Below are 27493 nucleotides of genomic sequence, written 5' to 3'. Positions count from 1 at the left end.
CAGGTAGCTTAGTGGTTAGAGACAGGTAACCTAGTGGTGAGAGCAGGTAGCCTAGTGGTTAGAGCAGGTAGACTAGTGGTTAGAGCAGGTAGCCTAGTGGTTAGAGCAGGTAGCCTAATGGTTAGAGCAGGTAGCCTAGTGGTTAGAGACAGGTAGCCTAGTGGTTAGAGACAGGTAGCCTAGTGGTGAGAGCAGGTAGCCTAGTGGTTAGAGACAGGTAGCCTAGTGGTTAGAGCAGGTAGCCTAGTGGTTAGAGACAGGTAGCCTCGTGGTTAGAGCAGGTAGCCTAGTGGTTAGAGACAGGTAGCCTAGTGGTTAGAGACAGGTAGCCTAGTGGTTAGAGGAGGTAGCCTAGTGGTTAGAGCAGGTAGCCTAGTGGTTAGAGACAGGTAGCCTAGTGGTTAGAGCAGGTAGCTTAGTGGTTAGAGACAGGTAGCCTAGTGGTTAGAGCAGGTAGCCTAGTGGTTAGAGACAGGTAGCCTAGTGGTTAGAGCAGGTAGCCTAGTGGTTAGAGCAGGTAGCCTGGTGGTTAGAGCAGGTAGCCTAGTGGTTAGAGCAGGTAGCCTAGTGGTTAGAGCAGGTAGCCTAGTGGTTAGAGCAGGTAGCCTAGTGGTTAGAGCAGGTAGCCTAGTGGTTAGAGGCAGGTAGCCTAGTGGTTAGAGACAGGTAGCCTAGTGTTTAGAGGCAGGTAGCCTAGTGGTTAGAGCGTTGGGACTAGTAACCGAAAGGTTGCAAGATCAAATCCCCGAGCTGACAAGGTACAAATCTGTCATTCTGCCCCTGAACAAGGCAGTTAACCCACTGTTCCTTGGCCGTCATTGAAAAAAATAATTTGTTATTAACTGACTTGCTTAGTTAAATAAAAGGTGAAAAATATCTGATGTCATGTTACTAAGCAGGTACAGTGTTCTGTGGGGCATGGTTGTTTCTCTGTACTGTGCATCAGACATGGGCTCACATGCATTGGAATTTGTTGTGCTTTGTTTAAGATTACAATAGGACAAATAGAACAGTCCCAAAAGTACAAACCCCACCCCGCCTGCCACTCTAAGGAAGGCTAAAGAAAACACTCAAAATATTTGAAAGATTTCAAATAGTATTGGAACCCGGGTCTGTTGTACACCGTGACACATTCAAGTAAGTGATTGTTCTCCATGTCCATGTGTGTGTGTGTTCCCCATTGTAGGGGATGGTGGAGGTTGTAGCAGAGAACTACCACAACATCTGGGCCAAGAAGAAGAAGACTGAGCTGAACAGTAAAGGTATGTATGTAGGCCCAGGCATCCCTTGTAATCACCCAATGAGATACATGGTGTGTTTGTAAATTAACTCTGGAGTGCCAGAGTGAATTTGTACGTTTGTCAATTCTGAGCATTTCGCTCTCTCTTGGAGTGTTCAGATCGCACACTGGATGCTCTGTTCTAGGAGTATGGTTGATCCGAGTGTTCTGACCACACAAAGACACTCAAGCACCCAACCTAACTGGCTAAAATGTGCTCCCTTGCTAGCTACTTCCAGACACAAATGAGAGAACACCTCACTCTGACCATTTTACTCTCCCTAGCAGAGCTGGTTAGGCTGTTTTCATGTTATCCAGAGTGTTAGTGATTAACTGTGCTGCTGGTAACAATTGAATGACGTATTTCTTCTCCTGACCTTTACTGACACCAGTCTTATTCAATGGGTATTGCGCGTAAATTCGTAAATTCCTCAGTTATTCTGCTCTCTGGCACAGACAAGAAATCGGAGTAGATGCCCAGAGTGACTTTACAAACGCACCCTCAGTGACCACCCAGGAATACAGCATGCTAAGTGTACATTTAAGACTTGTGTAAGACTTGACTGTACGTTTGTGAACGTGTTGCCACTGTTTGATGTGTGCTGTCTGTCTCAGGAGGAGGGAGCCACCCGTTGCTGGTGCCCTATGACACCCTGACAGCCAAGGAGAAGTACAGAGACAGGGAGAAGGCCCAGGATCTCTTTAAGTTCCTGCAGATCAATGGATATATCATCACCAGGTCAGAGACTCCCCCTGACTACCTCACCTGTTTAGTGCACCTGTCTGTTACCACCGAGGATTGCAAGCAATCAGTTAATCAATCAATCTGCCAATCGCAGTTTCTTACATCCTGTCAAAGTCACGTTCAGTGGGCAACTGAATGTCTTGAAATGGAAGAGATACCACCTGAACTTTTATCCTGACGACTCACACTGAGTTCTTCAGCTGCTCTGTCGTTCGCTACATACTTCAGTCTGAGACGGCCATCCTTGAAGTTGTCACGAGGAGTGTTGTACAAAACAAACCTCGTCAGAGATTGGATCGTCTCTAACAAATCAGAGTATCAAAAAAACAGTAATCAGCAGACTAAAACAGTAATCAGCAGACTAAAACAGTAATCAGCAGACTAAAACAGTAATCAGCAGACTAAAACACTAATCAGCAGACTAAAACAGTAATCAGCAGACTAAAACACTAATCAGCAGACTAAAACAGTAATCAGCAGACTAAAACACTATTCAGCAGACTAAAACACTAATTAGCAGACTAAAACACTATTCAGCAGACTAAAACACTAATCAGCAGACTAAAACACTAATCAGCAGACTAAAACAGTAATCAGCAGATTAAAACAGGCTTTCATGACAGTTATATATTAACTGCTGCAAACAAATGTCCCCTTTGGGGATCAATAAAGTACGATTGTTTGTTATTTATGTTCTGCAGAGACCTGAAAGACATGGAGCAGGACTCGTCGTCCATGGAGAAGAGGTTTGCCTACACGTTCCTCAAGAGGATTCTGAAGTATGTGGACTCAGCTCAGGAGTTCATTGCTCACCTGGGTGAGTCCACTCGGACATTGAATTAATTAATGTGCTTTGAAATATGGAATTGACAATTCATGTGAATGTAATTTAGTCAAGGTTAGTGTCTAGTTTAAGTTTTATACATATTTGAACATGTTTGTTTTTGTCTTCCCAGAGGCCATGGCCACCAGTGGAAAGACAGACAAATCACCCCACGATCAGGAAATAAAATTCTTTGCTAAGGTATGGATGTAAAGTCTTTCAACAGTAGACAATAAATTAATTGTAGACACTGTGGAATAAGTTCTCTAAACTCTTCTCCTCCCACCCTGCCCTATAGGTGCTGCTACCTCTCATAGACATGTACTTTAAGAACCACAGCATGTACTTCCTGTCCTCGCCCAGTAGGAACCTGAGCAGCAGTGGCTACGCCTCTAACAAAGAGAAGGAGATGATCACTAGGTAAGGTACCTGTAAGTGGGACTGGACACACTGGTGAATGATAATGTTGCCAGTCTGAAATCAACACAGAATCCCCAGCTACAGTCTTCTAATGAGAGTTTGTCTCATCTGAGACCTTTCGAGAGACCTGTGAGAATCAGATAGGTGTAAGCAATATGGAGGAAAGTTCACCTAGCCTCATGTCTAGGGAAGGTAGTTACGGGTTGATTTCAGACTGGGCACTACAATAAACATGAACAACTTGTGAGCGATTTTCTTGTTCTCCTGCTTGGTTCTTCTCTCCTTTCTTTCTCTGGTTGTTTCATTCCCTTTGCTCTCCTTTATTTTCCAGCCTGTTCTGTAAGATGGCAGCTCTTGTCAGACACAGGATTTCCCTCTTTGGTAAGGACCACCTCGGTCATTGTCTTTACCTGTCTGTCAAGGTCTTTAACAGTGTCCCGGGCCTTTACCAGTGTGCCGGGTCTTTACCAGTGTCCCGGCCCTTTACCAGTGTCCCGGGCCTTTACCAGTGTCCCGGGTCTTTACCAGTGTCCCGGGCCTTTACCAGTGTCCCGGGCCTTTACCAGTGTGCCGGGTCTTTACCAGTGTCCCGGGTCTTTACCAGTGTCCCGGGCCTTTACCAGTATGCCGGGTCTTTAACAGTGTGCCGGGTCTTTACACTTTATACTCGGTCAGCGCTGCTTGTACTCTTTGCTCAGTGATTTCCATATCAATGACAATGTGTTCTCTTAGGGAGCGACTCGGCTGTTATGGTGAGCTGTCTACACATCCTGGCTCATTCCCTGGACACAAGGTAAGAGTCTTTTATAGAGCCTGTAGAACAAACCTCTGTCTTCCAATGCAGCTGTTTTTTAAAATCTCAATATCAAATAATTTCTGGGCAAAAATGAAGTACTTTACTGTGATTGTTTTCAGTTAAAATGGTCAAAAAGAAACAAAAATAGCTTCTTAGCGAAGAGCAATTTATCAAGCAAGATTTTAGCTAGGACTGTCTGGGAGTTGTCTGAGTGGGAAGGGGAACACCGACAACTCGCTGTTATTGGCTGAGAGGTTTGAAACTGTATTTTTTTATTGGACAGTGATGAAGTCAGGCTCAGAGATGGTGAAGGCGTCGTTCTTACACCTCTCCCTCTGTCCTCTTCCTCCCCTCTCAGGACAGTGATGAAGTCAGGCTCAGAGATGGTGAAGGCGTCGTTCTTACACCTCTCCCTCTGTCCTCTTCCTCCCCTCTCAGGACAGTGATGAAGTCAGGCTCAGAGATGGTGAAGGCGTCGTTCTTACACCTCTCCCTCTGTCCTCTTCCTCCCCTCTCAGGACAGTGATGAAGTCAGGCTCAGAGATGGTGAAGGCGTCGTTCTTACACCTCTCCTTCTGTCCTCTTCCTCCCTCTCAGGACAGTGATGAAGTCAGGCTCAGAGATGGTGAAGGCGTCGTTCTTACACCTCTCCTTCTGTCCTCTTCCTCCCCTCTCAGGACAGTGATGAAGTCAGGCTCAGAGATGGTGAAGGCGTCGTTCTTACACCTCTCCTTCTGTCCTCTTCCTCCCCTCTCAGGACAGTGATGAAGTCAGGCTCAGAGATGGTGAAGGCTGGGGTCAGGACGTTATTTGAGAACGCAGCGGAGGACCTAGAGAAGACCCTGGAGATGCTGAAGCTGGGGAAGTTCAGCCAGTCCAGGAGCCAGATGAAGGGCTTGACCCAGAACATCACCTACGCCACCACCGCTCTGCTTCCCATCCTCACAGCTCTGTTCGAACACGTCACCATGCATAACTTTGGAGTCTACCTGCTGGGTGAATTGATGTTATTTTGAATTCATTTACTCTGGTAGCACCATGCGCTTGTCCACGCTTGGCCTTGGAAATATGACCTGTGTGTGTTGTGTTTTCCAGTGGATGATGTCCAGCTGTCGTGCTATCGCATCGTGACCTGTCTCTACTCACTGGGCACGGGGAAACACATCTTCATAGAGAGGTATGAGGCCCTCATCACATCAGCTACTGCAGACGAGAGGATGGCGGTGATCAAATCTCTCTGCATTATTGGAGGAGAAAAACTCCATCCAACACAGACTGGAAAAATCACAATGTCTGTAATCTTTTATGTATTCTATGTTACGTTTGAGTGCTGTAAGTGAGAGAAGAAAAAAAAGACTGAAAGCCGAATCGTGTTGGTTCTATTTTTAGCAATAAATAAATACCATTGTCCTCTGTGTTGCTGATTCTCCTCTGTCCTTCAGAGGGCTGTGACGCAGCAATGTACACATCCACTTTAAATGTGGATGGACAGTGTGTGTGTGTGTGTGTTAATGTCTGTGTGTGTGTGTGTGTTAATGTCTGTGTGTGTATTAAAGTATGTGTGTTTGTGTTAATGTCTCTGTATGTTCCCTCCAGGCACCTACCAGCCCTAGGGGAGTGTCTGGCCACCCTGGTAGGAGCCATGCCTGTAGCTTTCCTGGAGCCTGATCTCAACGCTCACAACCCCCTGTCTGTCTTCAACACCAAGACACCGCGAGAGAGGGCCAGTAAGTCACTACTCTGCAGTCGCAATACTGAATCATAACACTACCAATTCATCAGGACCAATCTATGCTTGATAACAACCCAGAACCTCTTCCATTGATAACAACCCAGATCCCCTTCCATTGATAACAACCCAGAACCTCTTCCATTGATAACAACCCAGATCCTCTTCCATTGATAACAACCCAGAACCTCTTCCATTGATAACAACCCAGATCCCCTTCCATTGATAACAACCCAGATCCTCTTCCATTGATAACAACCCAGAACCTCTTCCATTGATAACAACCCAGAACCTCTTCCATTGATAACAACCCAGATCCCCTTCCATTGATAACAACCCAGATCCCCTTCCATTGATAACAACCCAGAACCTCTTCCATTGATAACAACCCAGATCCTCTTCCATTGATAACAACCTAGATCCCCTTCCATTGATAACAACCCAGAACCTCTTCCATTGATAACAACCCAGATCCTCTTCCATTGATAACAACCTAGATCCTCTTCCATTGATAACAACCCAGATCCTCTTCCATTGAAAACAACCCAGATCCTCTTCCATTGATAACAACCCAGATCCTCTTCCATTGATAACAACCTAGATCCCCTTCCATTGATAACAACCCAGAACCTCTTCCATTGATAACAACCCAGATCCTCTTCCATTGATAACAACCCAGATCCTCTTCCATTGATAACAACCTAGATCCCCTTCCATTGATAACAACCCAGAACCTCTTCCATTGATAACAACCCAGATCCTCTTCCATTGATAACAACCCAGATCCTCTTCCATTGAAAACAACCCAGATCCTCTTCCATTGATAACAACCCAGATCCTCTTCCATTGATAACAACCTAGATCCTCTTCCATTGATAACAACCCAGATCCCCTTCCATTGATAACAACCTAGTTGCTCTTCCATTGCCAACAAGCCAGGATCCGGTTGCTTTGACCTCCACTACATCCTTAATTCTACTGTAAGGGCCGTTGTCCTGGACACAGGGCCGTTGTCCTGGACACAGGGCCGTTGTCCTGGACACAGTTAAACCTAGTCCAGGATCATGCATTTTAGTCCAGGACCAGGTTTAATCAATGTCTGGGAAACCAGTCCTATGTACTGTATATTAACGGTGTATGATGGTGAGCCAGGCTGTGATTGGCCGTATTTGGGAGTCCCATATGACGGCACACAATTGGCCCAGCGTCGTCCGGTTTTGGCCGGTGTAGGCCGTCATTGTAAATAAAAATGTATTCTTAACTGACTTGTCTAGTTAAATAAAGATTTTTTTTAAATATTTAAAAAATGACTAACTCTGTGCCGTTCTCTGTGCAGTCTTGAGTATGCCTGACTCTGTGGAGGAGATGTGTCCAGAGATGCCTCGTCTGGATCGCCTGCTGAAGGACATCAACGACATCTCAGAGTCTGGAGCTCGCTACACAGAGATGCCACAGGTCAGTAGGGCTTGGACTGCAATTAACATGCTGTTATCACTATATATGTTATCTCTATACCTGTTATCTCTCTATCTGTTATCACTGTATCTGTTATCTCTCTATCTGTTATCACTGTATCTGTTATCTCTATATCTGTTATCACTATATCTGTTATCTCTATATCTGTTATCTCTATACTTGTTATCACTATATCTGTTATCACTGTATCTGTTATCTCTATATCTGTTATCACTATATCTGTTATCTCTATATCTGTTATCTCTATACTTGTTATCACTATATATGTTATCTATATATCTGTTATCTCTCTATCTGTTATCTATATATCTGTTATCTCTCTATCTGTTATCTCTCTATCTGTTATCTCTCTATCTGTTATCTCTATACTTGTTATCACTATACTTGTTATCTATATATCTGTTATCTCTCTATCTGTTATCTCTCTATCTGTTATCACTATATCTGTTATCTCTATATATGTTATCTCTATATATGTTATCTCTGTATCTGTTATCTCTGTATCTGTTATCTCTGTATCTGTTATCTCTGTATCTGTTATCTCTGTATCTGTTATCTCTGTATCTGTTATCTCTGTATCTGTTATCTCTGTATCTGTTATCTCTGTATCTGTTATCTCTGTATCTGTTATCTCTATATCTGTTATCTCTGTATCTGTTATCTCTGTATCTGTTATCTCTATATCTGTTATCTGTTATCTCTGTATCTGTTATCTCTATATCTGTTATCTCTATATCTGTTATCTCTGTATCTGTTATCTCTATATCTGTTATCTCTGTATCTGTTATCTCTGTATCTGTTATCTCTGTATCTGTTATCTCTGTATCTGTTATCTCTGTATCTGTTATCTCTGTATCTGTTATCTCTGTATCTGTTATCTCTGTATCTGTTATCTCTGTATCTGTTATCTCTGTATCTGTTATCTCTGTATCTGTTATCTCTGTATCTGTTATCTCTATATCTGTTATCTCTGTATCTGTTATCTCTGTATCTGTTATCTCTGTATCTGTTATCTCTGTATCTGTTATCTCTGTATCTGTTATCTCTGTATCTGTTATCTCTGTATCTGTTATCTCTGTATCTGTTATCTCTGTATCTGTTATCTCTGTATCTGTTATCTCTGTATCTGTTATCTCTGTATCTGTTATCTCTATATCTGTTATCTCTATATATGTTATCACTGTATGTTTTACCATGAAGCTGGATGTTCCTCAGCTTTAAGGAGAGGAAATAATTAGGATAGAGCAGTGGTCCCAAACTGAGGGATCGCAAGGGGCAGAATTATTTTCCTTTTTTTTAAGGAACTCAGTCCAGCTTTAAACTTACTCTTGAAAGTTGTAATAGTGGAATGTACAAGGTGCAATTTCTAAATGAGGTAGTTCATCATCACGTCATGTCAGTCATTACAGACCTCAGACAGCTATTTATAATGTGTCAGTAATGTCCAGATCAACTAGCCCATGTCAGCTAACAGTTTTCTTTTAGCTAGGTCTTTTAGCCCATACATTTTGTAGTAATGTTCAAGTCACTGAAATATCACATGAAAACACATTAGACAGAATTGCAAGAAAATAAGCTTTAAAACGGCAACATTTTTTCTCCCCCATGACAACATGTATAGAATTGCAGGTAATAAGCTTTAAAACTGCTAAATGTTCTCTTTGCCAACAAGAGAGTGTTTGTGTCAGTTTGTGTCATGAACACTGCTTGTCCCTATATTAATATTTGTTGTGCGAGAGAAGGGAGGAGGGGGGGGTGCAGGATGTTCCGCAATGCTGGAAGGGGGGCTTGAGTGAAAATGTTTGGGAAGCCCTCGGCTAGAGCCTTGATCAACTGAAACATCTCGACTAACAGAACCTCTGGCGTGACGACATTAATTTTTATAATACTGTGATTATCGTGGTATAACTTAATATCACAATGATGGTGATATAGCTCAATACCCTGATAATCGTAATATCGCTTAATATTGTGACTATTACTTAATATGGTGTCGTCCCATCCCCCGTTCCCTCCAGGTGATTGAGGTGATCCTGCCCATGGTGTGTAACTACCTGTCCTACTGGTGGGAGAGAGGAACAGAGAACTCTGCTCCACACACCGCCTGCTGCACCACCGTGTGCTCCAACCACCTCAGCATCATCCTGGGGAACATCCTGAAGATCCTCAACAACAACCTGGGCATCGACGACGCTCCCTGGATGAAGAGGATCGCAGGTGGGATACTGGGTTATTATTACCTCGGGGCTGACGTTTTAACAGAGGAGGTTTTGGTGAACCACACTCGTGTGTTGAGGAACTTTGCCTTAGACCTGAAGACTTGTGTTAGCTCCCTGAGTCAATGTCTAGGCTTTAGCTCAGCGGGCTAATTTTTACCTTACTATGCTAATACAGTCTCATGGCACACAGGATACCCAGGTTTGAACCTAGTTGGCCAAGTTTGGTGGGCAATATGATGAGTGGTAAATACTAAGTGCTGTGTAGCATTGCCAGCCACAACTCATTTTATGAAAGGATAATTACACTAGGGTAACAACTCCTCAGTGAGACGAAAATACGATTTGGTTTCTCCTGTATCGTTGCAGTCTATTCTCAGCCAATCATCTGCAAGGCTGCTGCGGACCTACTGAGGAGTCACTTCCTGCCCACTCTAGAGAAACTCAGGAAGAAGACAGTGAAGGTGAGATGAGAGGAATTTAAACTGCTGTCCAGTTGATCATTTTACATTTTCAATGGATCATTCACAAGGATTGAAGCACACAACTGACTTGAATCCCAGATCTATTTGCGCTGATTTCCTGACTCCTATGTCATTGTTAGGTGTGACAATGACGTAAGACTTGACAGTGCAGCAGGGCTAGTGCCATTAAAGTGAAACCCTTTTTTAGTCATTTCATAATTCCTGACACCAACATTTACATTACATTTAAGTCATTTAGCAGACGCTCTTATCCAGAGCGACTTACAAATTGGTGCATTCACCTTATGACCTCCAGTGGAACAGTAGTGCATCTAAATCTTTTCAGGGGGAGGGGGGGTGAGAGGGATTACTTTATCCTATCCTAGGTATTCCTTAAAGAGGTGGGGTTTCAGGTGTCTCCGGAAGGTGGTGATTGACTCCGCTGTCCTGGCGTCGTGAGGGAGTTTGTTCCACCATTGGGGGCCAGAGCAGCGAACAGTTTTGACTGGGCTGAGCGGGAACTGTACTTCCTCAGTGGTAGGGAGGCGAGCAGGCCAGAGGTGGATGAACGCAGTGCCCTTGTTTGGGTGTAGGGCCTGATCAGAGCCTGGAGGTACTGAGGTGCCGTTCCCCTCACAGCTCCGTAGGCAAGCACCATGGTCTTGTAGCTGATGCGAGCTTCAACTGGAAGCCAGTGGAGGGAGCGGAGGAGCGGGGTGACGTGAGAGAACTTGGGAAGGTTGAACACCAGACGGGCTGCGGCGTTCTGGATGAGTTGTAGGGGTTTAATGGCACAGGCAGGGAGCCCAGCCAACAGCGAGTTGCAGTAATCCAGACGGGAGATGACAAGTGCCTGGATTAGGACCTGCGCCACTTCCTGTGTGAGGCAGGGTCGTACTCTGCGGATGTTGTAGAGCATGAACCTACAGGAACGGGCCACCGCCTTGATGTTAGTTGAGAACGACAGGGTGTTGTCCAGGATCACGCCAAGGTTCTTAGCGCTCTGGGAGGAGGACACAATGGAGTTGTCAACCGTGATGGCGAGATCATGGAACGGGCAGTCCTTCCCCGGGAGGAAGAGCAGCTCCGTCTTGCCGAGGTTCAGCTTGAGGTGGTGATCCGTCATCCACACGGATATGTCTGCCAGACATGCAGAGATGCGATTCGCCACCTGGTCATCAGAAGGGGGAAAGGAGAAGATTAATTGTGTGTCGTCTGCATAGCAATGATAGGAGAGACCATGTGAGGTTATGACAGAGCCAAGTGACTTGGTGTATAGCGAGAATAGGAGAGGGCCTAGAACAGAGCCCTGGGGGACACCAGTGGTGAGAGCACGTGGTGTGGAGACGGATTCTCGCCACGCCACCTGGTAGGAGCGACCTGTCAGGTAGGACGCAATCCAAGCGTGGGCCGCGCCGGAGATGCCCAACTCGGAGAGGGTGGAGAGGAGGATCTGATGGTTCACAGTATCGAAGGCAGCCGATAGGTCTAGAAGGATGAGAGCAGAGGAGAGAGAGAGTTAGCTTTAGCAGTGCGGAGCGCCTCCGTGATACAGAGAAGAGCAGTCTCAGTTGAATGACTAGTCTTGAAACCTGACTGATTTGGATCAAGAAGGTCATTCTGAGAGATAGCGGGAGAGCTGGCCAAGGACGGCACGTTCAAGAGTTTTGGAGAGAAAAGAAAGAAGGGATACTGGTCTGTAGTTGTTGACATCGGAGGGATCGAGTGTAGGTTTTTTCAGAAGGGGTGCAACTCTCGCTCTCTTGAAGACGGAAGGGACGTAGCCAGCGGTCAGGGATGAGTTGATGAGCGAGGTGAGGTAAGGGAGAAGGTCTCCGGAAATGGTCTGGAGAAGAGAGGAGGGGATAGGGTCAAGCGGGCAGGTTGTTGGGCGGCCGGCCGTCACAAGACGCGAGATTTCATCTGGAGAGAGAGGGGAGAAAGAGGTCAGAGCACAGGGTAGGGCAGTGTGAGCAGAACCAGCGGTGTCGTTTGACTTAGCAAACGAGGATCGGATGTCGTCGACCTTCTTTTCAAAATGGTTGACGAAGTCATCTGCAGAGAGGGAGGAGGGGGGGAGGGGGAGGAGGATTCAGGAGGGAGGAGAAGGTTGCAAAGAGCTTCCTAGGGTTAGAGGCAGATGCTTGGAATTTAGAGTGGTAGAAAGTGGCTTTAGCAGCAGAGAGAGAAGAGGAAAATGTAGAGAGGAGGGAGTGAAAGGATGTCAGGTCCGCAGGGGAGGCGAGTTTTCCTCCATTTCCGCTCGGCTGCCCGGAGCCCTGTTCTGTGAGCTCGCAATGAGTCGTCGAGCCACGGAGCGGGAGGGGAGGACCGAGCCGGCCTGGAGCATAGGGGACATAGAGAGTCAAAGGATGCAGAAAGGGAGGAGAGGAGGGTTGAGGAGGCAGAATCAGGAGATAGGTTGGAGAAGGTTTGAGCAGAGGGAAGAGATGATAGGATGGAAGAGGAGAGAGTAGCGGGGGAGAGAGCGAAGGTTGGGACGGCGCGATACCATCCGAGTAGGGGCAGTGTGGGAAGTGTTGGATGAGAGCGAGAGGGAAAAGGATACAAGGTAGTGGTCGGAGACTTGGAGGGGAGTTGCAACGAGGTTAGTGGAAGAACAGCATCTAGTAAAGATGAGGTCGAGCGTATTTCCTGCCTTGTGAGTAGGGGGGAAGGTGAGAGGGTGAGGTCAAAAGAGGAGAGGAGTGGAAAGAAGGAGGCAGAGAGGAATGAGTCAAAGGTAGGCGTGGGGAGGTTAAAGTCGCCCAGAACTGTGAGAGGTGAGCCGTCCTCAGGAAAGGAGCTTATCAAGGCATCAAGCTCATTGATGAACTCTCCGAGGGAACCTGGAGGGCGATAAATGATAAGGATGTTAAGCTTGAAAGGGCTGGTAACTGTGACAGCATGGAATTCAAAGGAGGCGATAGACAGATGGGTAAGGGGAGAAAGAGAGAATGACCACTTGGGAGAGATGAGGATCCCGGTGCCACCACCCCGCTGACCAGAAGCTCTCGGGGTGTGCGAGAACACGTGGGCAGACGAAGAGAGAGCAGTAGGAGTAGCAGTGTTGTCTGTGGTGATCCATGTTTCCGTCAGTGCCAAGAAGTCGAGGGACTGGAGGGAGACATAGGCGGAGATGGCGAACTCTGCCTTGTTGGCCGCAGATCGGCAGTTCCAGAGGCTACCGGAGACCTGGAACTCCACGTGGGTCGTGCGCGCTGGGACCACCAGATTAGGGTGGCCGCGGCCACGCGGTGTGGAGCGTTTGTATGGTCTGTGCAGAGAGGAGAGAACAGGGATAGACAGACACATAGTTGACAGGCTACACAAGAGGCTACGCTAATGCAAAGGAGATTGGAATGACAAGTGGACTACACGTCACGAGTGTTCAGAAAGTTAAGCTTACGTAGCAAGAATCTTATTGACTAAAATGATTAAAATGATACAGTACTGCTGAAGTAGGCTAGCTGGCAGAGGCTGCGTTGTTGACTATGTAGGCTAGCTGGCATTGGCTGCGTTGTTGACACTACACTAATCAAGTCGTTCCGTTGAGTGTAATAGTTTCTACTGTGCTGCTATTCGGGGCTAGCTGGCTAGCTAGCAGTGTTGATTACGTTACGTTGCGTTAAAAGAACGACAATAGCTGGCTAGCTAACCTAGGAAATCGCTCTAGACTACACAATTATCTTTGATACAAAGACGGCTATGTAGCTAGCTATGTAGCTAGCTACGATCAAACAAATCAAGCCGTTGTACTGTAATGAAATGAAATGAAAAATGAAAAATGTGATACTACCTGTGGAGCGAAGCGAAATGCGACCGGATTGTTGAGTGCAGAAGTTCTGTTCGGTAGACGTTGGCTAGCTGTTGGCTAGCTAGCAGAGTCTCCTATGTTAAGGACGACATAAAACTACACACTCTAAACTACACAATTATCTTGGGTACGAAGACAGCAAAGACAACTATGTAGCTAGCTAACACTACACTAATCAAGTCGTTCAGTTGAGTGTAATAGTTGTGCTGCTAATCGGTAGACGGTGGACTAGCTAACGGTGGACGTTAGCTAGCTGGCTAGCTGCAGGGCAGTGTAGACTGCGTTAGGACGACGAAATACGATAATTACGCAATTATCTATGATACAAAGACGGCTATGTAGCTAGCTAAGAAGAAATTGCTAAGATTAGACAAATCAAACCGTTGTACTATAATGAAATGTAATGAAATGTAATACTACCTGCGGACCGAGTGCAGATGCGACCGCTCGCTCCAACCCGGAAGTCTGCATCTACCAAGTGGTGATAGAGGAGCTGCTGAAGGCTGACATTAAAGGAGACACTCAGGAAGCTGAGCTTATGGTATTACTATGTTATAAAGGTGTCAAGTGTTATTACTATGTTATAAAGGGGTTATAACTGTTATTAATATGTTATAACGGTGTTATAACTGTTATTAATATATTATAAAGGTGTTATAACTGTTATTAATATGTTATAAAGGTGTTATAACTGTTATTAATATGTTATAAAGGTGTTATAACTGTTATTAATATATTAAAGGTGTTATAACTGTTATTAATATATTAAAGGTGTTATAACTGTTATTAATATGTTATAAAGGTGTTATAACTGTTATTAATATGTTATAAAGGTGTTATAACTGTTATTAATATGTTATAAAGGTGTTATAACTGTTATTAATATGTTATAAAGGTGTTATTACTATGTTCTAACCCCAGGTGGTGGCAGAGGAGGAACTGCTGAAGGCTGACATTAAAGGAGACACTCAGGAAGCTGAGCTTCTCGTCCTGGATGAGTTTGCTGTCCTCTGTAGAGACCTGTACGCCTTCTACCCAATGCTCATCCGCTATGTGGACAACAACAGGTAGTATAGCCCAGCCAGCCTTTTCTGTTTCATGCTCATCCGCTACGTAAATAACAACAGGAAGTATAACCCAGCCAGCCTTTCCAACACACACATCTGTTGTTTAGGTTCTAGGAAATCTGCAGGCCTTGTCTAAATGTTGACTGAAGCACAGGCATTTCGCTACCCTCGCATTAACATCTGCTAACCATGTGTATGTGACAAATACATTTGATTTGATTTTGATTTAGGATAGTACCATATACTTTCATGGAATGATTTACTTCAGGAGATCATAGTGAGATTAGATGGTTCAAATATTTCTTATTTGGGATTGGTACCTGCAGATTTCTCCAATGCTTATCCTGTTATCTAGGCTACATAACACAACAGATGGTTATATTTGTCCACTTCTCATGAAAACGTCTGTCAAACTCCCACCAGATCCAGATGGTTGAAGAGGCCTGATGCTCAGTCCAACGAGCTCTTCACCATGGTGGCTGAGATCTTCATTCTCTGGTGCAAATCACACGTAAGATTTTTCACTTTAGAATACTAAAGATGTTTAGTTCATTTTAGGTTATTTTTGTTCTGTTTTTGTTCTGAAGTTCTGTTTGAAGATTTTTTTAAATCTTCTTGTTTCTTTCCTTCTTTACCATCTGACCCGTCAACAGAATTTCAAAAGGGAAGAGCAGAACTTTGTGGTTCAGAATGAAATCAACAACCTGTCTTTCCTAACTGGAGAAAGTAGAACCAAGATGTCCAAGGTAAGGACAGAGCAGGAGTTCGTTCAGCCAGTAGTGAGTAAAGAAAGGCCTGCGTAGAAGCTCTCTCCCTGTGGTTTTCCAGATATCCTGGTTGGATGATTATGTATATTCCTGCTTATTGCCTCATGAGTCTGGAAAACCTGATCATTTTGGAAATGTTACCAGAGTTTTCTATTTTTTTTCCCGCTGTCTCTCCCTATCTGTCTCACTCTCTGTCTCTTTCTCTCCTTGTCTCTCTCCCTGTCTGTCTCTCTGTCTGTCTCTCTGTCTGTCTGTCTCGCTCTCTGTATCTCTCTCGCTCTCTGTATCTCTCTCTCACCATGTATCTCTCTCTCTCTCTCCCTGTCTGTCTCTCTCTCCCTGTCTCTCTCTCTCCCTGTCTCTCTCTCTTCCTGTCTCTCTCTCTTCCTGTCTGTCTCTCCACAGTCAGGTGGTGACCAGGATAGGAAGCACAAGAAGCGGCGTGGAGAGTTATACTCTGTCCAGACCTCTCTGATTGTAGCCGCACTGAAGAAGATGCTGCCCATCGGACTCAACATGTGCACCCCAGGAGACCAGGAGCTCATCTCATTGGCCAAGATAAGATACAGTCTGGTGAGTTATACTACCTTACCCCTCTAACCCTGGAGCCCAGGACCTCATCTCATTGGCCAAGATGCGATACAGTACTATCATATCCCTAAAGTCTTCAATGATCATGTGAAGTAGCGTATTGATGTGTGATCACACTACAGGCTTCTCCCCAGCCAGTGAGTGTCCTTTCTCACTCCATTCTGTTTCCCTCCGACAGAAAGACACCGACGATGAGGTGAAGGATCACTTGCGTGAGAACCTTCATCTTCAGGACAAGGTATCCTGGATAGGGGGGGGTGGTGATGTCAAACGATCTGTTGTTCTGCACAGTGAACACCCATGTGTTCCTTTGTACCTCCTGGTCATTACTATGTGCCCCGGTGAAGTCTGGTGTGTAATAACCTCGGCATTTACTCCTCCACGTGTATTCAACAGTCCAGGACATTCAGATACAGCAGCGATTGTAACGTCAATATATATATTTTTTTCACTTGTCATTTGAATGACAGCAACAGCAAACAAACACGACCTGATGTTATGTTTAAGTGATGTCAACATTATAAATGAACAAGTTATTAACGAGTCTAATGTTTAAAGCTGTGTGTGTCAGTGTTACATGTGACGTACCAATTATGTTTAAGTGGTGTCTCTACCTAGTAGAGAGGTATTTCTGTCAGTATTGCATATACAGTGTTACATGTGACGTACCAATTATGTTTTAGTGGTGTCTCTACCTAGTAGAGAGGTATTTCTGTCAGTATTGCATATACAGTGTTACATGTGACGTACCAATTATGTTTAAGTGGTGTCTCTACCTAGTAGAGAGAGGTATTTCTGTCAGTATTGCATATACAGTGTTACATGTGACGTACCAATTATGTTTTAGTGGTGTCTCTACCTAGTAGAGAGAGGTATTTCTGTCAGTATTGCATATACAGTGTTACATGTGACGTACCAATTATGTTTAAGTGGTGTCTCTACCTAGTAGAGAGAGGTATTTCTGTCAGTATTGCATATACAGTGTTACATGTGACGTACCAATTATGTTTTAGTGGTGTCTCTACCTAGTAGAGAGGTATTTCTGTCAGTATTGCATATACAGTGTTACATGTGACGTACCAATTATGTTTAAGTGGTGTCTCTACCTAGTAGAGAGAGGTATTTCTGTCAGTATTGCATATACAGTGTTACATGTGACGTACCAATTATGTTTTAGTGGTGTCTCTACCTAGTTTTAGACCTAGTAGAGGTATTTCTGTCAGTATTGCATATACAGTGTTACATGTGACGTACCAATTATGTTTAAGTGGTGTCTCTACCTAGTAGAGAGAGGTATTTCTGTCAGTATTGCATATACAGTGTTACATGTGACGTACCAATTATGTTTTAGTGGTGTCTCTACCTAGTTTAGAGAGAGGTATTTCTGTCAGTATTGCATATACAGTGTTACATGTGACGTACCAATTATGTTTTAGTGGTGTCTCTACCTAGTAGAGAGAGGTATTTCTGTCAGTATTGCATATACAGTGTTACATGTGACGTACCAATTATGTTTTAGTGGTGTCTCTACCTAGTAGAGAGAGGTATTTCTGTCAGTATTGCATATACAGTGTTACATGTGACGTACCAATTATGTTTAAGTGGTGTCTCTACCTAGTAGAGAGAGGTATTTCTGTCAGTATTGCATATACAGTGTTACATGTGACGTTTTACCAATTATGTTTTAGTGGTGTCTCTACCTAGTAGAGAGAGTATTTCTGTCAGTATTGCATATACAGTGTTACATGTGACGTACCAATTATGTTTAAGTGGTGTCTCTACCTAGTAGAGAGAGGTATTTCTGTCAGTATTGCATATACAGTGTTACATGTGACGTACCAATTATGTTTTTTTAGTGGTGTCTCTACCTAGTAGAGAGAGGTATTTCTGTCAGTATTGCATATACAGTGTTACATGTGACGTCAGTATTGCATATACCAATTATGTTTTAGTGGTGTCTCTACCTAGTAGAGAGAGGTATTTCTGTCAGTATTGCATATACAGTGTTACATGTGACGTACCAATTATGTTTAAGTGGTGTCTCTACCTAGTAGAGAGAGGTATTTCTGTCAGTATTGCATATACAGTGTTACATGTGACATGTGACGTACCAATTATGTTTTAGTGGTGTCTCTACCTAGTAGAGAGAGGTATTTCTGTCAGTATTGCATATACAGTGTTACATGTGACGTTACCAATTATGTTTAAGTGGTGTCTCTACCTAGTAGAGAGAGGTATTTCTGTCAGTATTGCATATACAGTGTTACATGTGACGTACCAATTATGTTTTAGTGGTGTCTCTACCTAGTAGAGAGGTATTTCTGTCAGTATTGCATATACAGTGTTACATGTGACGTACCAATTATGTTTTAGTGGTGTCTCTACCTAGTAGAGAGGTATTTCTGTCAGTATTGCATATACAGTGTTACATGTGTTTACGTACCAATTATGTTTAAGTGGTGTCTCTACCTAGTAGAGAGAGGTATTTCTGTCAGTATTGCATATACAGTGTTACATGTGACGTACCAATTATGTTTAAGTGGTGTCTCTACCTAGTAGAGAGAGGTATTTCTGTCAGTATTGCATATACAGTGTTACATGTGACGTACCAATTATGTTTTAGTGGTGTCTCTACCTAGTAGAGAGGTATTTCTGTCAGTATTGCATATACAGTGTTACATGTGACGTACCAATTATGTTTAAGTGGTGTCTCTACCTAGTAGAGAGAGGTATTTCTGTCAGTATTGCATATACAGTGTTACATGTGACGTAATTATGTTTTAGTGGTGTCCAATTATGTTTTAGTGGTGTCTCTACCTAGTAGAGAGAGGTATTTCTGTCAGTATTGCATATACAGTGTTACATGTGACGTACCAATTATGTTTAAGTGGTGTCTCTACCTAGTAGAGAGGTATTTCTGTCAGTATTGCATATACAGTGTTACATGTGACGTACCAATTATGTTTAAGTGGTGTCTCTACCTAGTAGAGAGTCAGTATTTATACAGTGTCAGTTTTAGTTGCATATACAGTGTTACATGTGACGTACCAATTATGTTTTAGTGGTGTCTCTACCTAGTAGAGAGAGGTATTTCTGTCAGTATTGCATATACAGTGTTACATGTGACGTACCAATTATGTTTAAGTGGTGTCTCTACCTAGTAGAGAGGTATTTCTGTCAGTATTGCATATACAGTGTTACATGTGACGTACCAATTATGTTTAAGTGGTGTCTCTACCTAGTAGAGAGGTATTTCTGTCAGTATTGCATATACAGTGTTACATGTGACGTACCAATTATGTTTTAGTGGTGTCTCTACCTAGTAGAGAGGTATTTCTGTCAGTATTGCATATACAGTGTTACATGTGACGTACCAATTATGTTTAAGTGGTGTCTCTACCTAGTAGAGAGAGGTATTTCTGTCAGTATTGCATATACAGTGTTACATGTGACGTACCAATTATGTTTTAGTGGTGTCTCTACCTAGTAGAGAGAGGTATTTCTGTCAGTATTGCATATACAGTGTTACATGTGACGTACCAATTATGTTTTAGTGGTAAACAAGTTGTTTAATCTGATCAAAAACATTTGATGTTTTTGCTGATTATCATTTAGCTGATTATCGTTTTGCTGATTATCGTTTTGCTGGTAAATTTAATGTGATTGAGTAGTCAGACAATTTACTATTTGGCATCAATCAACAGTCCATTTAGCTGGGACTGAACACCTGGTGCTTCAACTCTGCCAGTGTGTGAGACACTGAGTGTGTGTGTGTGTGTGTGTGTGTTTCTGTGTTTGAAGTCTGATGACCTGGCAGTACAGTGGCAGATGAACCTGTATAAGGATGTGGTGGTGGAGAGTGAGGAACGTACAGACCCAGAACAAACTGTGGACAGAGTACAGAGCATCTCTGCTGCAGTCTTCCACCTGGAGCAGGTAAACTATAGTCAACAGACAGGTAAACAACAGACAGGTAAACTATAGTCAACAGACAGGTAAACAACAGACAGGTAAACTATAGTCAACAGACAGGTAAACTATAGTCAACAGACAGGTAAACAACAGACAGGTAAACTATAGTCAACAGTCAGGTAAACTATAGTCAACAGACAGGTAAACAACAGACAGGTAAACTATAGTCAACAGACAGGTTCCCTATAGTCAACAGACAGGTAAACTATAGTCAACAGACAGGTAAACAACAGACAGGTAAACTATAGTCAACAGTCAGGTAAACTATAGTCAACAGACAGGTAAACAACAGACAGGTGTTCACTCTATAAAGTCCTTATGAACCTTTGTTTATTCGGGGTCCCATTGAGACGAATGTCTCTTTTACAAGGTTTCCCTATTTTACAAATGCATAAAGTACATAATAATGATTTAGTAATTATAACAATCAAAGTGCACATCGCAGACAGATTGTGAAGCTTCATCGTGTTTCAATGAAATGTACAGCTGTGTTTCTGAGCAACATACAGAATGAGACCTACTGTAAGCCTTGAGGGACACCGAAACGTACCTAAGATTTGTCACGAGGAATATCCATCCACAGAAGCAAACGTGTGATGTATTCCCATAAGACGTCATGTTTTGAGACGTCATGTTTTGAGACGTAATGTCCATAAGACGTCATGTTTTGAGACGTCATGTTTTGAGACGTAATGTTTTGTCCACTAGGTGGAGCAGCCTCTGAGGTTGAAGAAGTGTGTGTTTCAGAAGCTGCTGTCCAAACAGCGTAAGCGCGCCGTGGTGGCCTGCTTCCGTATGGCTCCTCTCTACAACCTCCCCAGGTAAGACAGTCCTCTATCCCACTTACATACTACTCAGGACAATTAGAGGTACACTGATGAAGTGGGGTGTTGTCTATGTCAACGAAATAAGATCACTAGCCTACCACCCGGTTACCCAACCCTGCACCTTAGAGGCTGCTGCCCTATATACATAGACATGGAATCACTGGTCCCTTTAATAATGGAACACTAGTCACTTTCATCATGTTTACATACTGCTTTACTCATCTCATATGTATATACTGTATTCTATTCTACTATATTTTAGTCAATGTCACTCCGACATTGCTCAATCTAATATTTATATATTTTTTTATTCCATTCTTTTACTTTGAAATTTCTGTGTATTGTTGTGAATTGTTAGATACTACTGCGCTGTTGGAGCTAAGAACACAAGCATTTTGCTAGACCCTCAATAATATGTGTATGTGACCAATCCAATTTGATTTGAAGATACGTAGATGAATGTGAGTTTGTCTTTAGCCAACTGTACAACCGTGTCAACAACTAACCCAGAAAAAAAGTCCTCAGTCATTCTTCATGGTGCTATTGTCTCCATCAAATCAAATGTGATGTTCGGGTCCTGTATCTCTTGTTATCTCTCAGTGAAGTTGGTGACATGCTATTACTAGTGTATCCACACTCTCTCTCTCTCTGTCTCTCTCTCTCTCTCTCTCTCTCTCTCTCTGCTCTCTCGCTCTCTCTGTCTCTCTCTCGCTCTCTCTCTGTGTCTGTCTGTCTGTCTGTCTCTCTCTCTGTCTCTGTGTCTTTCTCTCTGTCTCTCTCTCTCTCTCTGTCTATCTCTCTCTCTCTCTGTCTCTCTCTCTCTCTCTCTCTCTCTCTCTCTCTGTCTCTCTCGCTCTCTCTCTGTGTCTGTCTGTCTGTCTGTCTCTCTCTCTGTCTCTGTGTCTTTCTCTCTTTCTCTGTCTCTCTCTCTCTCTGTCTCTCTCTCTCTCTGTCTCTCTCTCTCTCTCTGTCTATCTCTCTCTCTCTCTGTCTCTCTCTCTCTCGCTCTCTCGCTCTCTCTCTCTGTGTCTGTCTGTCTGTCTGTCTCTCTCTGTCTGTGTCTCTCTCTCTTTCTCTGTCTCTCTCTCTCTCTGTCTCTCTCTTTCTCTCTCTCTCTGTCTCTTTCTTTCTTTCTCTCTCTGTCTCTCTCTCTCTCTCGCTTCCGCTCTCTCTCTTTCTTTCTCTCTCTGTCTCTCTCTCTCTCTCGCTTCCGCTCTCTCTCTCGCTTCCGCTCTCTCTCTCGCTCTCTATCTCTACCTCCCTAACCTTGTTCTTCCTTTCTGTTATTTCTCTCTGTTATACCACCTACAATACCTTTCCCTCAGATACAAAAATAACAATTACTTCCTGAATGGCTATCGGTACGTTTGGCTGGAAAAGGCGTTCGCTGACTCTAATTTTGACCACCTGTTCTCCATGCTAACGGTAATGTGAGACTCCTGGCTTAATGCTAGCCGGAGTGTCAGTCTGTTTCTGCTCTCTTGACAACTCCTCATGGAATTGTCATGCCAAACAGACTGGCACCCAGGCTAGGTCGAATGCTTCACCTCTCTCCCCTCCTCCATCTTATTCTCCAGGCTATGGACTGAGCCAACAGTCAACACCACCTACCTACTGCACCTACCACAACCTACCTCCAGTTTACTGCACTGTTGATTCTGATTGGTCAGCCTCAACTTACAGCCAATCAGTGGTCAATCAATGAGCAATCCAGGAAGCATTTTGCTTGTTTACATAAAGATCATCATTCTCATTTTGTCTTAGAATCATGGAATGTTTTTTTCTCATGTGATTTAAGTAACATAATGACTGTATTTTTGGAGCTTTAGGTATCATTTATTAACTGAAATAATATTTGAATACAGTGTTCAGTGTTTTTAGATTTAATTTTAACCACATCCTCAGACAGTTTCTGTATGCTAATCAAGCCATCAAGGTTGACCAGTCAGAAGGGCCAGTGGCTACCACATCGACCAATCACCACCCTGGAATGCTCTTCCTCCCTGTTTCACCCTCACATCTCTCCCTCCTTCCGCCTCCCCCTTTCCTAAACTTACTTGGACACACCTTAACCTCATTCTCCTCTCCTTCTCCTCCTCTCATCCCTCCTTCCCCAGGCATCGTTCTATTAACCTCTTCGTGTTGGGCTATGTGAGACTATGGATAGAGACAGAGGAGTACTCCTTTGAGGAGAAGCTAGTGCAGGACCTGGCAGTAAGTACTGGGCATGTTGCGGTGGTGTCTGCCACCACCTCAGCCCTAGCCTCAGCCTTGCCCCCTGTGCCCTGTGTTGGCACCGCACCCCCACCAGCCCTCTCCGCCGACTGCCTCTTGAGCACGATGCCCGCCGTCGAGCTTCGGGATCGGGATCGCTTCCCGGTCCGCCTGGGTCTGGGGACCTCGCCTTGGGCCCCCAGACGTTCCCGAGGGCCCCGCGCTCTCTCTAGCTTTGTGGCTCGCTACCGGCAGAGCCTTGACAGGCATGACAGGCTCAACCTCAGGAGACTCAGTGGCAGCAATGGCTCTGTCTCCGCAGCAAAGCACGTGGCTAGAAAAACAGGCTACGGCATGGGCTATGTCACCACTACTACTGCTGTGGTAAGAGGGGCGGCTACAGCCCTCAATAGGTGTTAGTTGTTTGATGTCCGACGTTGAACCAGCTAGATGTTGTACAGTCCGGTCTCTACTTTAACTGTAAGTCTGTAGTGAAGTGGTCCAGTGGCGTGTGAAGTGACGTCTTCGGTGGCATGCTCCGCGCACATCTCCGTCTGGATTCATACAGTATTGTGACAGGTTGAAATTCATTTCCAAGGAAGTAAACATGTTTACACAGTACTGCAACATGTCATAAAACACGTCAGAGGAAGAATGTACAAGAGTTAGACGACGACGTAACACATTCATCATCATCATCGTCATCGTCGTTGTCGTCCACACACTGTATTTATTAGTGCTGCATCTGTTGGACCATAGTTGTCTGCATGCGTTTTCACTGCTGGGTCCTGTTCAGTAGGGAAACAACGTTTTGAAACAGAGTGAAACAGTGAGCAACTACCTGAACCAATAATAACGCAGCTTTTTTGTTTTTTCTGTCGTAAATGTTTTGCTACGGTGTGCCCCTACTAAACAATACCCTGGTCAATTCCCCTGACAATGCACCCCCCCCCACCCACTCCCTGGTAACACTGTGCAGCAAAGTGGGACTTGAAAGGGGTGTGGTTAAAATGGAGGCAGGAGAGGGAGCAAGCCTGCTACAGGTGCATTATAATGAATCCCCAATAGAAATCAATCTTCTATCACATCGGGCAGCACAATTGATTCTGAGTTTGGGCTTATAATGTTTATATGTTGAAAACTATTTCTAAGGTGCGTACTTTCAGATTTTACGAACTCACTTGCTTGTTTAAATCCCTTGTGCTGCTCGCGTTTTGAAGTCGACAATGTAGAGGCGAGGGGGCGGACTGAGAGATCAGCCAATTAAAACCAGCGGTTGTTTCATCCTCTCCTGCCATAGACTTCCAGTCAAGTCCCGTTCTGAGGTGCTGTTAATCCAGAAGGTTCGACTCACAGAGAGCCGGCTGGTGGACAAGATTAGCCAGCAGGGTGTAGTCTCTAGTGGAAAGGCCAGGTTAAGAACAGAGATAACCCCTGTCTTTAGCCAGCAGGGTGTAGTCTCTAGTGGAAAGGCCAGGTTAAGAACAGAGATAACCCCTGTCTTTAGCCAGCAGGGTGTAGTCTCTAGTGGAAAGGCCAGGTTACGAACAGAGATAACCCCTGTCTTTAGCCAGCAGGGTGTAGTCTCTAGTGGAAAGGCCAGGTTAAGAACAGAGATAACCCCTGTCTTTAGCCAGCAGGGTGTAGTCTCTAGTGGAAAGGCCAGGTTAAGAACAGAGATAACCCCTGTCTTTGGCCAGCAGGGTGTAGTCTCTAGTGGAAAGGCCAGGTTAAGAACAGAGATAACCCCTGTCTTTAGCCAGCAGGGTGTAGTCTCTAGTGGAAAGGCCAGGTTAGGAACAGAGATAACCCCTGTCTTTAGCCAGCAGGGTGTAATCTCTAGTGCAAAGGCCAGGTTAAGAACAGAGATAACCCCTGTCTTTAGCCAGCAGGGAGTAGTATCTAGTGGAAAGGCCAGGTTAAGAACAGAGATAACCTCTGTCTTTTGCCAGCAGGGTGTAGTCTCTAGTGGAAAGGCCAGGTTAAGAACAGAGATAACCCCTGTCTTTAGCCAGCAGGGTGTAGTCTCTAGTGGACATGCCAGGTTAGGAACAGAGATAACCCCTGTCTTTAGCCAGCAGGGTGTAGTCTCTAGTGGAAAGGCCAGGTTCAGAACAGAGATAACCCCTGTCTTTAGCCAGCAGGGTGTAGTCTCTAGTGGAAAGGCCAGGTTAAGAACGGAGATAACCCCTGTCTTTAGCCAGCAGGGTGTAGTCTCTAGTGGAAAGGCCAGGTTCAGAACAACATTAACCCCTGTCTTTAGCCAGCAGGGTGTAGTCTCTAGTGGAAAGGCCAGGTTAGGAACAGAGATAACCCCTGTCTTTAGCCAGCAGGGTGTAGTCTCTAGTGGAAAGGCCAGGTTCAGAACAGAGATAACCCCTGTCTTTAGCCAGCAGGGTGTAGTCTCTAGTGGAAAGGCCAGGTTAAGAACAGAGATAACCCCTGTCTTTAGCTAGCAGGGTGTAGTCTCTAGTGGAAAGGCCAGGTTAAGAACAGAGATAACCTCTGTCTCTTGTGGGTCGTCTGTGTAGAAAACCCCGATGAAGATTGTGGAGGAGGAGGAAGAGGAGGAGGTTGAGATTAAGCCAGACCCTCTTCATCAGCTTATCCTTCACTTCAGCCACAACGCCCTGACAGAGAGAAGGTAGGAGAGATCAATTAATCAACCTAGTGAACAAGAGTTTTATCCGACCGATCTTACTTAAATAGATAATAATTGTGTGATCTTAACTTATTTGTGTTATTGATCTCTACTGACTTGATACAAGACATGATAATGATTGGATAATATGTTATTCTCAACAGTTTCTTGGAAGAAGATCCTCTGTATATTGCATATGCAGACATGATGGCAAAGGTACTGTACGCAACTGAGAATTTGAGCACACTTTGGCTGCGTTTACATTGGCATCCCAATTTTGATCTTTTGCCCAATTATCGGCAAAAGATCTAATCTGATTGGTCAAAAGGCAAATCGGTGGCAAAATATCATCTTTGGACTGCCAGTGTAAACACATGGTTTCATAACCTGACTGGGTTTATATACAGTTAATTAATAGACCATTGTCATAACTCTTAACATGTCCTCCTCTATCTCCTCAGAGTTGTGCAGAGGATGAAGAGGAGGAAGAGGAGGAAGAGGGGAAAGAGAAGACATTTGAGGTTTGAATCTGTCTCCCTTTATTCTGCTTCACTGACCACCAGGCTTAAAGCCTTAGATACAGTGCCTTGTGAAAGTATTTGGCCCCCTTGAACTTTGCGACCTTTTGCCACATTTCAGGCTTCAAACATAAAGATATAAAACTGTATTTTTTTGTGAAGAATCAACAACAAGTGGGACACAATCATGAAGTGGAACGACATTTATTGGATATTTCAAACTTTTTTAACAAATCAAAAACTGAAAAATTGGGCGTGCAAAATTATTCAGCCCCCTTAAGTTAATACTTTGTAGCGCCACCTTTTGCTGCGATTACAGCTGTAAGTCGCTTGGGGTATGTCTCTATCAGTTTTGCACATCGAGAGACTGACATTTTTTCCCATTCCTCCTTGCAAAACAGCTCGAGCTCAGTGAGGTTGGATGGAGAGCATTTGTGAACAGCAGTTTTCAGTTCTTTCCACAGATTCTCGATTGGATTCAGGTCTGGACTTTGACTTGGCCATTCTAACACCTGGATATGTTTATTTTTGAACCATTCCATTGTAGATTTTGCTTTATGTTTTGGATCATTGTCTTGTTGGAAGACAAATCTCCGTCCCAGTCTCAGGTCTTTTGCAGACTCCATCAGGTTTTCTTCCAGAATGGTCCTGTATTTGGCTCCATCCATCTTCCCATCAATTTTAACCATCTTCCCTGTCCCTGCTGAAGAAAAGCAGGCCCAAACCATGATGCTGCCACCACCATGTTTGACAGTGGGGATGGTGTGTTCAGGGTGATGAGCTGTGTTGCTTTTACGCCAAACATAACGTTTTGCATTGTTGCCAAAAAGTTCAATTTTGGTTTCATCTGACCAGAGCACCTTCTTCCACATGTTTGGTGTATCTCCCAGGTGGCTTGTGGCAAACTTTAAACAACACTTTTTATGGAGATCTTTAAGAAATGGCTTTCTTCTTGCCACTCTTCCATAAAGGCCAGATTTGTGCAATATCCGACTGATTGTTGTCCTATGGACAGAGTCTCCCACCTCAGCTGTAGATCTCTGCAGTTCATCCAGAGTGATCATGGGCCTCTTGGCTGCATCTCTGATCAGTCTTCTCCTTGTATGAGCTGAAAGTTTAGAGGGACGGCCA

General features: G+C 44.2%; 1 protein-coding gene across 5 annotated transcripts in view; it reads left to right on the top strand.

Annotated features, from left to right (window-relative positions):
* LOC115122410 (ryanodine receptor 3-like) overlaps positions 1-27493 on the top strand; it is a 269794-nt gene that overhangs the window by 197035 nt on the left and 45266 nt on the right. For all 5 annotated transcript variants that reach the window (XM_065008606.1, XM_065008603.1, XM_065008605.1 and 2 more), the window contains 24 exons: positions 1187-1262; positions 1895-2018; positions 2726-2841; positions 2981-3048; positions 3146-3267; positions 3599-3648; positions 4000-4060; positions 4821-5059; positions 5159-5240; positions 5660-5790; positions 7129-7247; positions 9287-9485; positions 9854-9948; positions 14687-14832; positions 15256-15343; positions 15486-15578; positions 16005-16172; positions 16369-16428; positions 19992-20126; positions 20871-20983; positions 23107-23203; positions 25735-25847; positions 26009-26060; positions 26306-26365. In XM_065008606.1, coding sequence (XP_064864678.1) covers positions 1187-1262; positions 1895-2018; positions 2726-2841; positions 2981-3048; positions 3146-3267; positions 3599-3648; positions 4000-4060; positions 4821-5059; positions 5159-5240; positions 5660-5790; positions 7129-7247; positions 9287-9485; positions 9854-9948; positions 14687-14832; positions 15256-15343; positions 15486-15578; positions 16005-16172; positions 16369-16428; positions 19992-20126; positions 20871-20983; positions 23107-23203; positions 25735-25847; positions 26009-26060; positions 26306-26365 — 2607 coding nt within the window. The remainder of the gene's footprint in view (positions 1-1186; positions 1263-1894; positions 2019-2725; positions 2842-2980; positions 3049-3145; positions 3268-3598; positions 3649-3999; positions 4061-4820; positions 5060-5158; positions 5241-5659; positions 5791-7128; positions 7248-9286; positions 9486-9853; positions 9949-14686; positions 14833-15255; positions 15344-15485; positions 15579-16004; positions 16173-16368; positions 16429-19991; positions 20127-20870; positions 20984-23106; positions 23204-25734; positions 25848-26008; positions 26061-26305; positions 26366-27493) is intronic.

The sequence above is a fragment of the Oncorhynchus nerka genome, linkage group LG24 (assembly GCF_034236695.1).
Source record: "Oncorhynchus nerka isolate Pitt River linkage group LG24, Oner_Uvic_2.0, whole genome shotgun sequence".
Taxonomy (NCBI): Eukaryota; Metazoa; Chordata; class Actinopteri; order Salmoniformes; family Salmonidae; genus Oncorhynchus; species Oncorhynchus nerka.
Note: the sequence above shows the minus strand (reverse complement) of the source record. Positions and strands in the feature narration are given on the sequence as shown.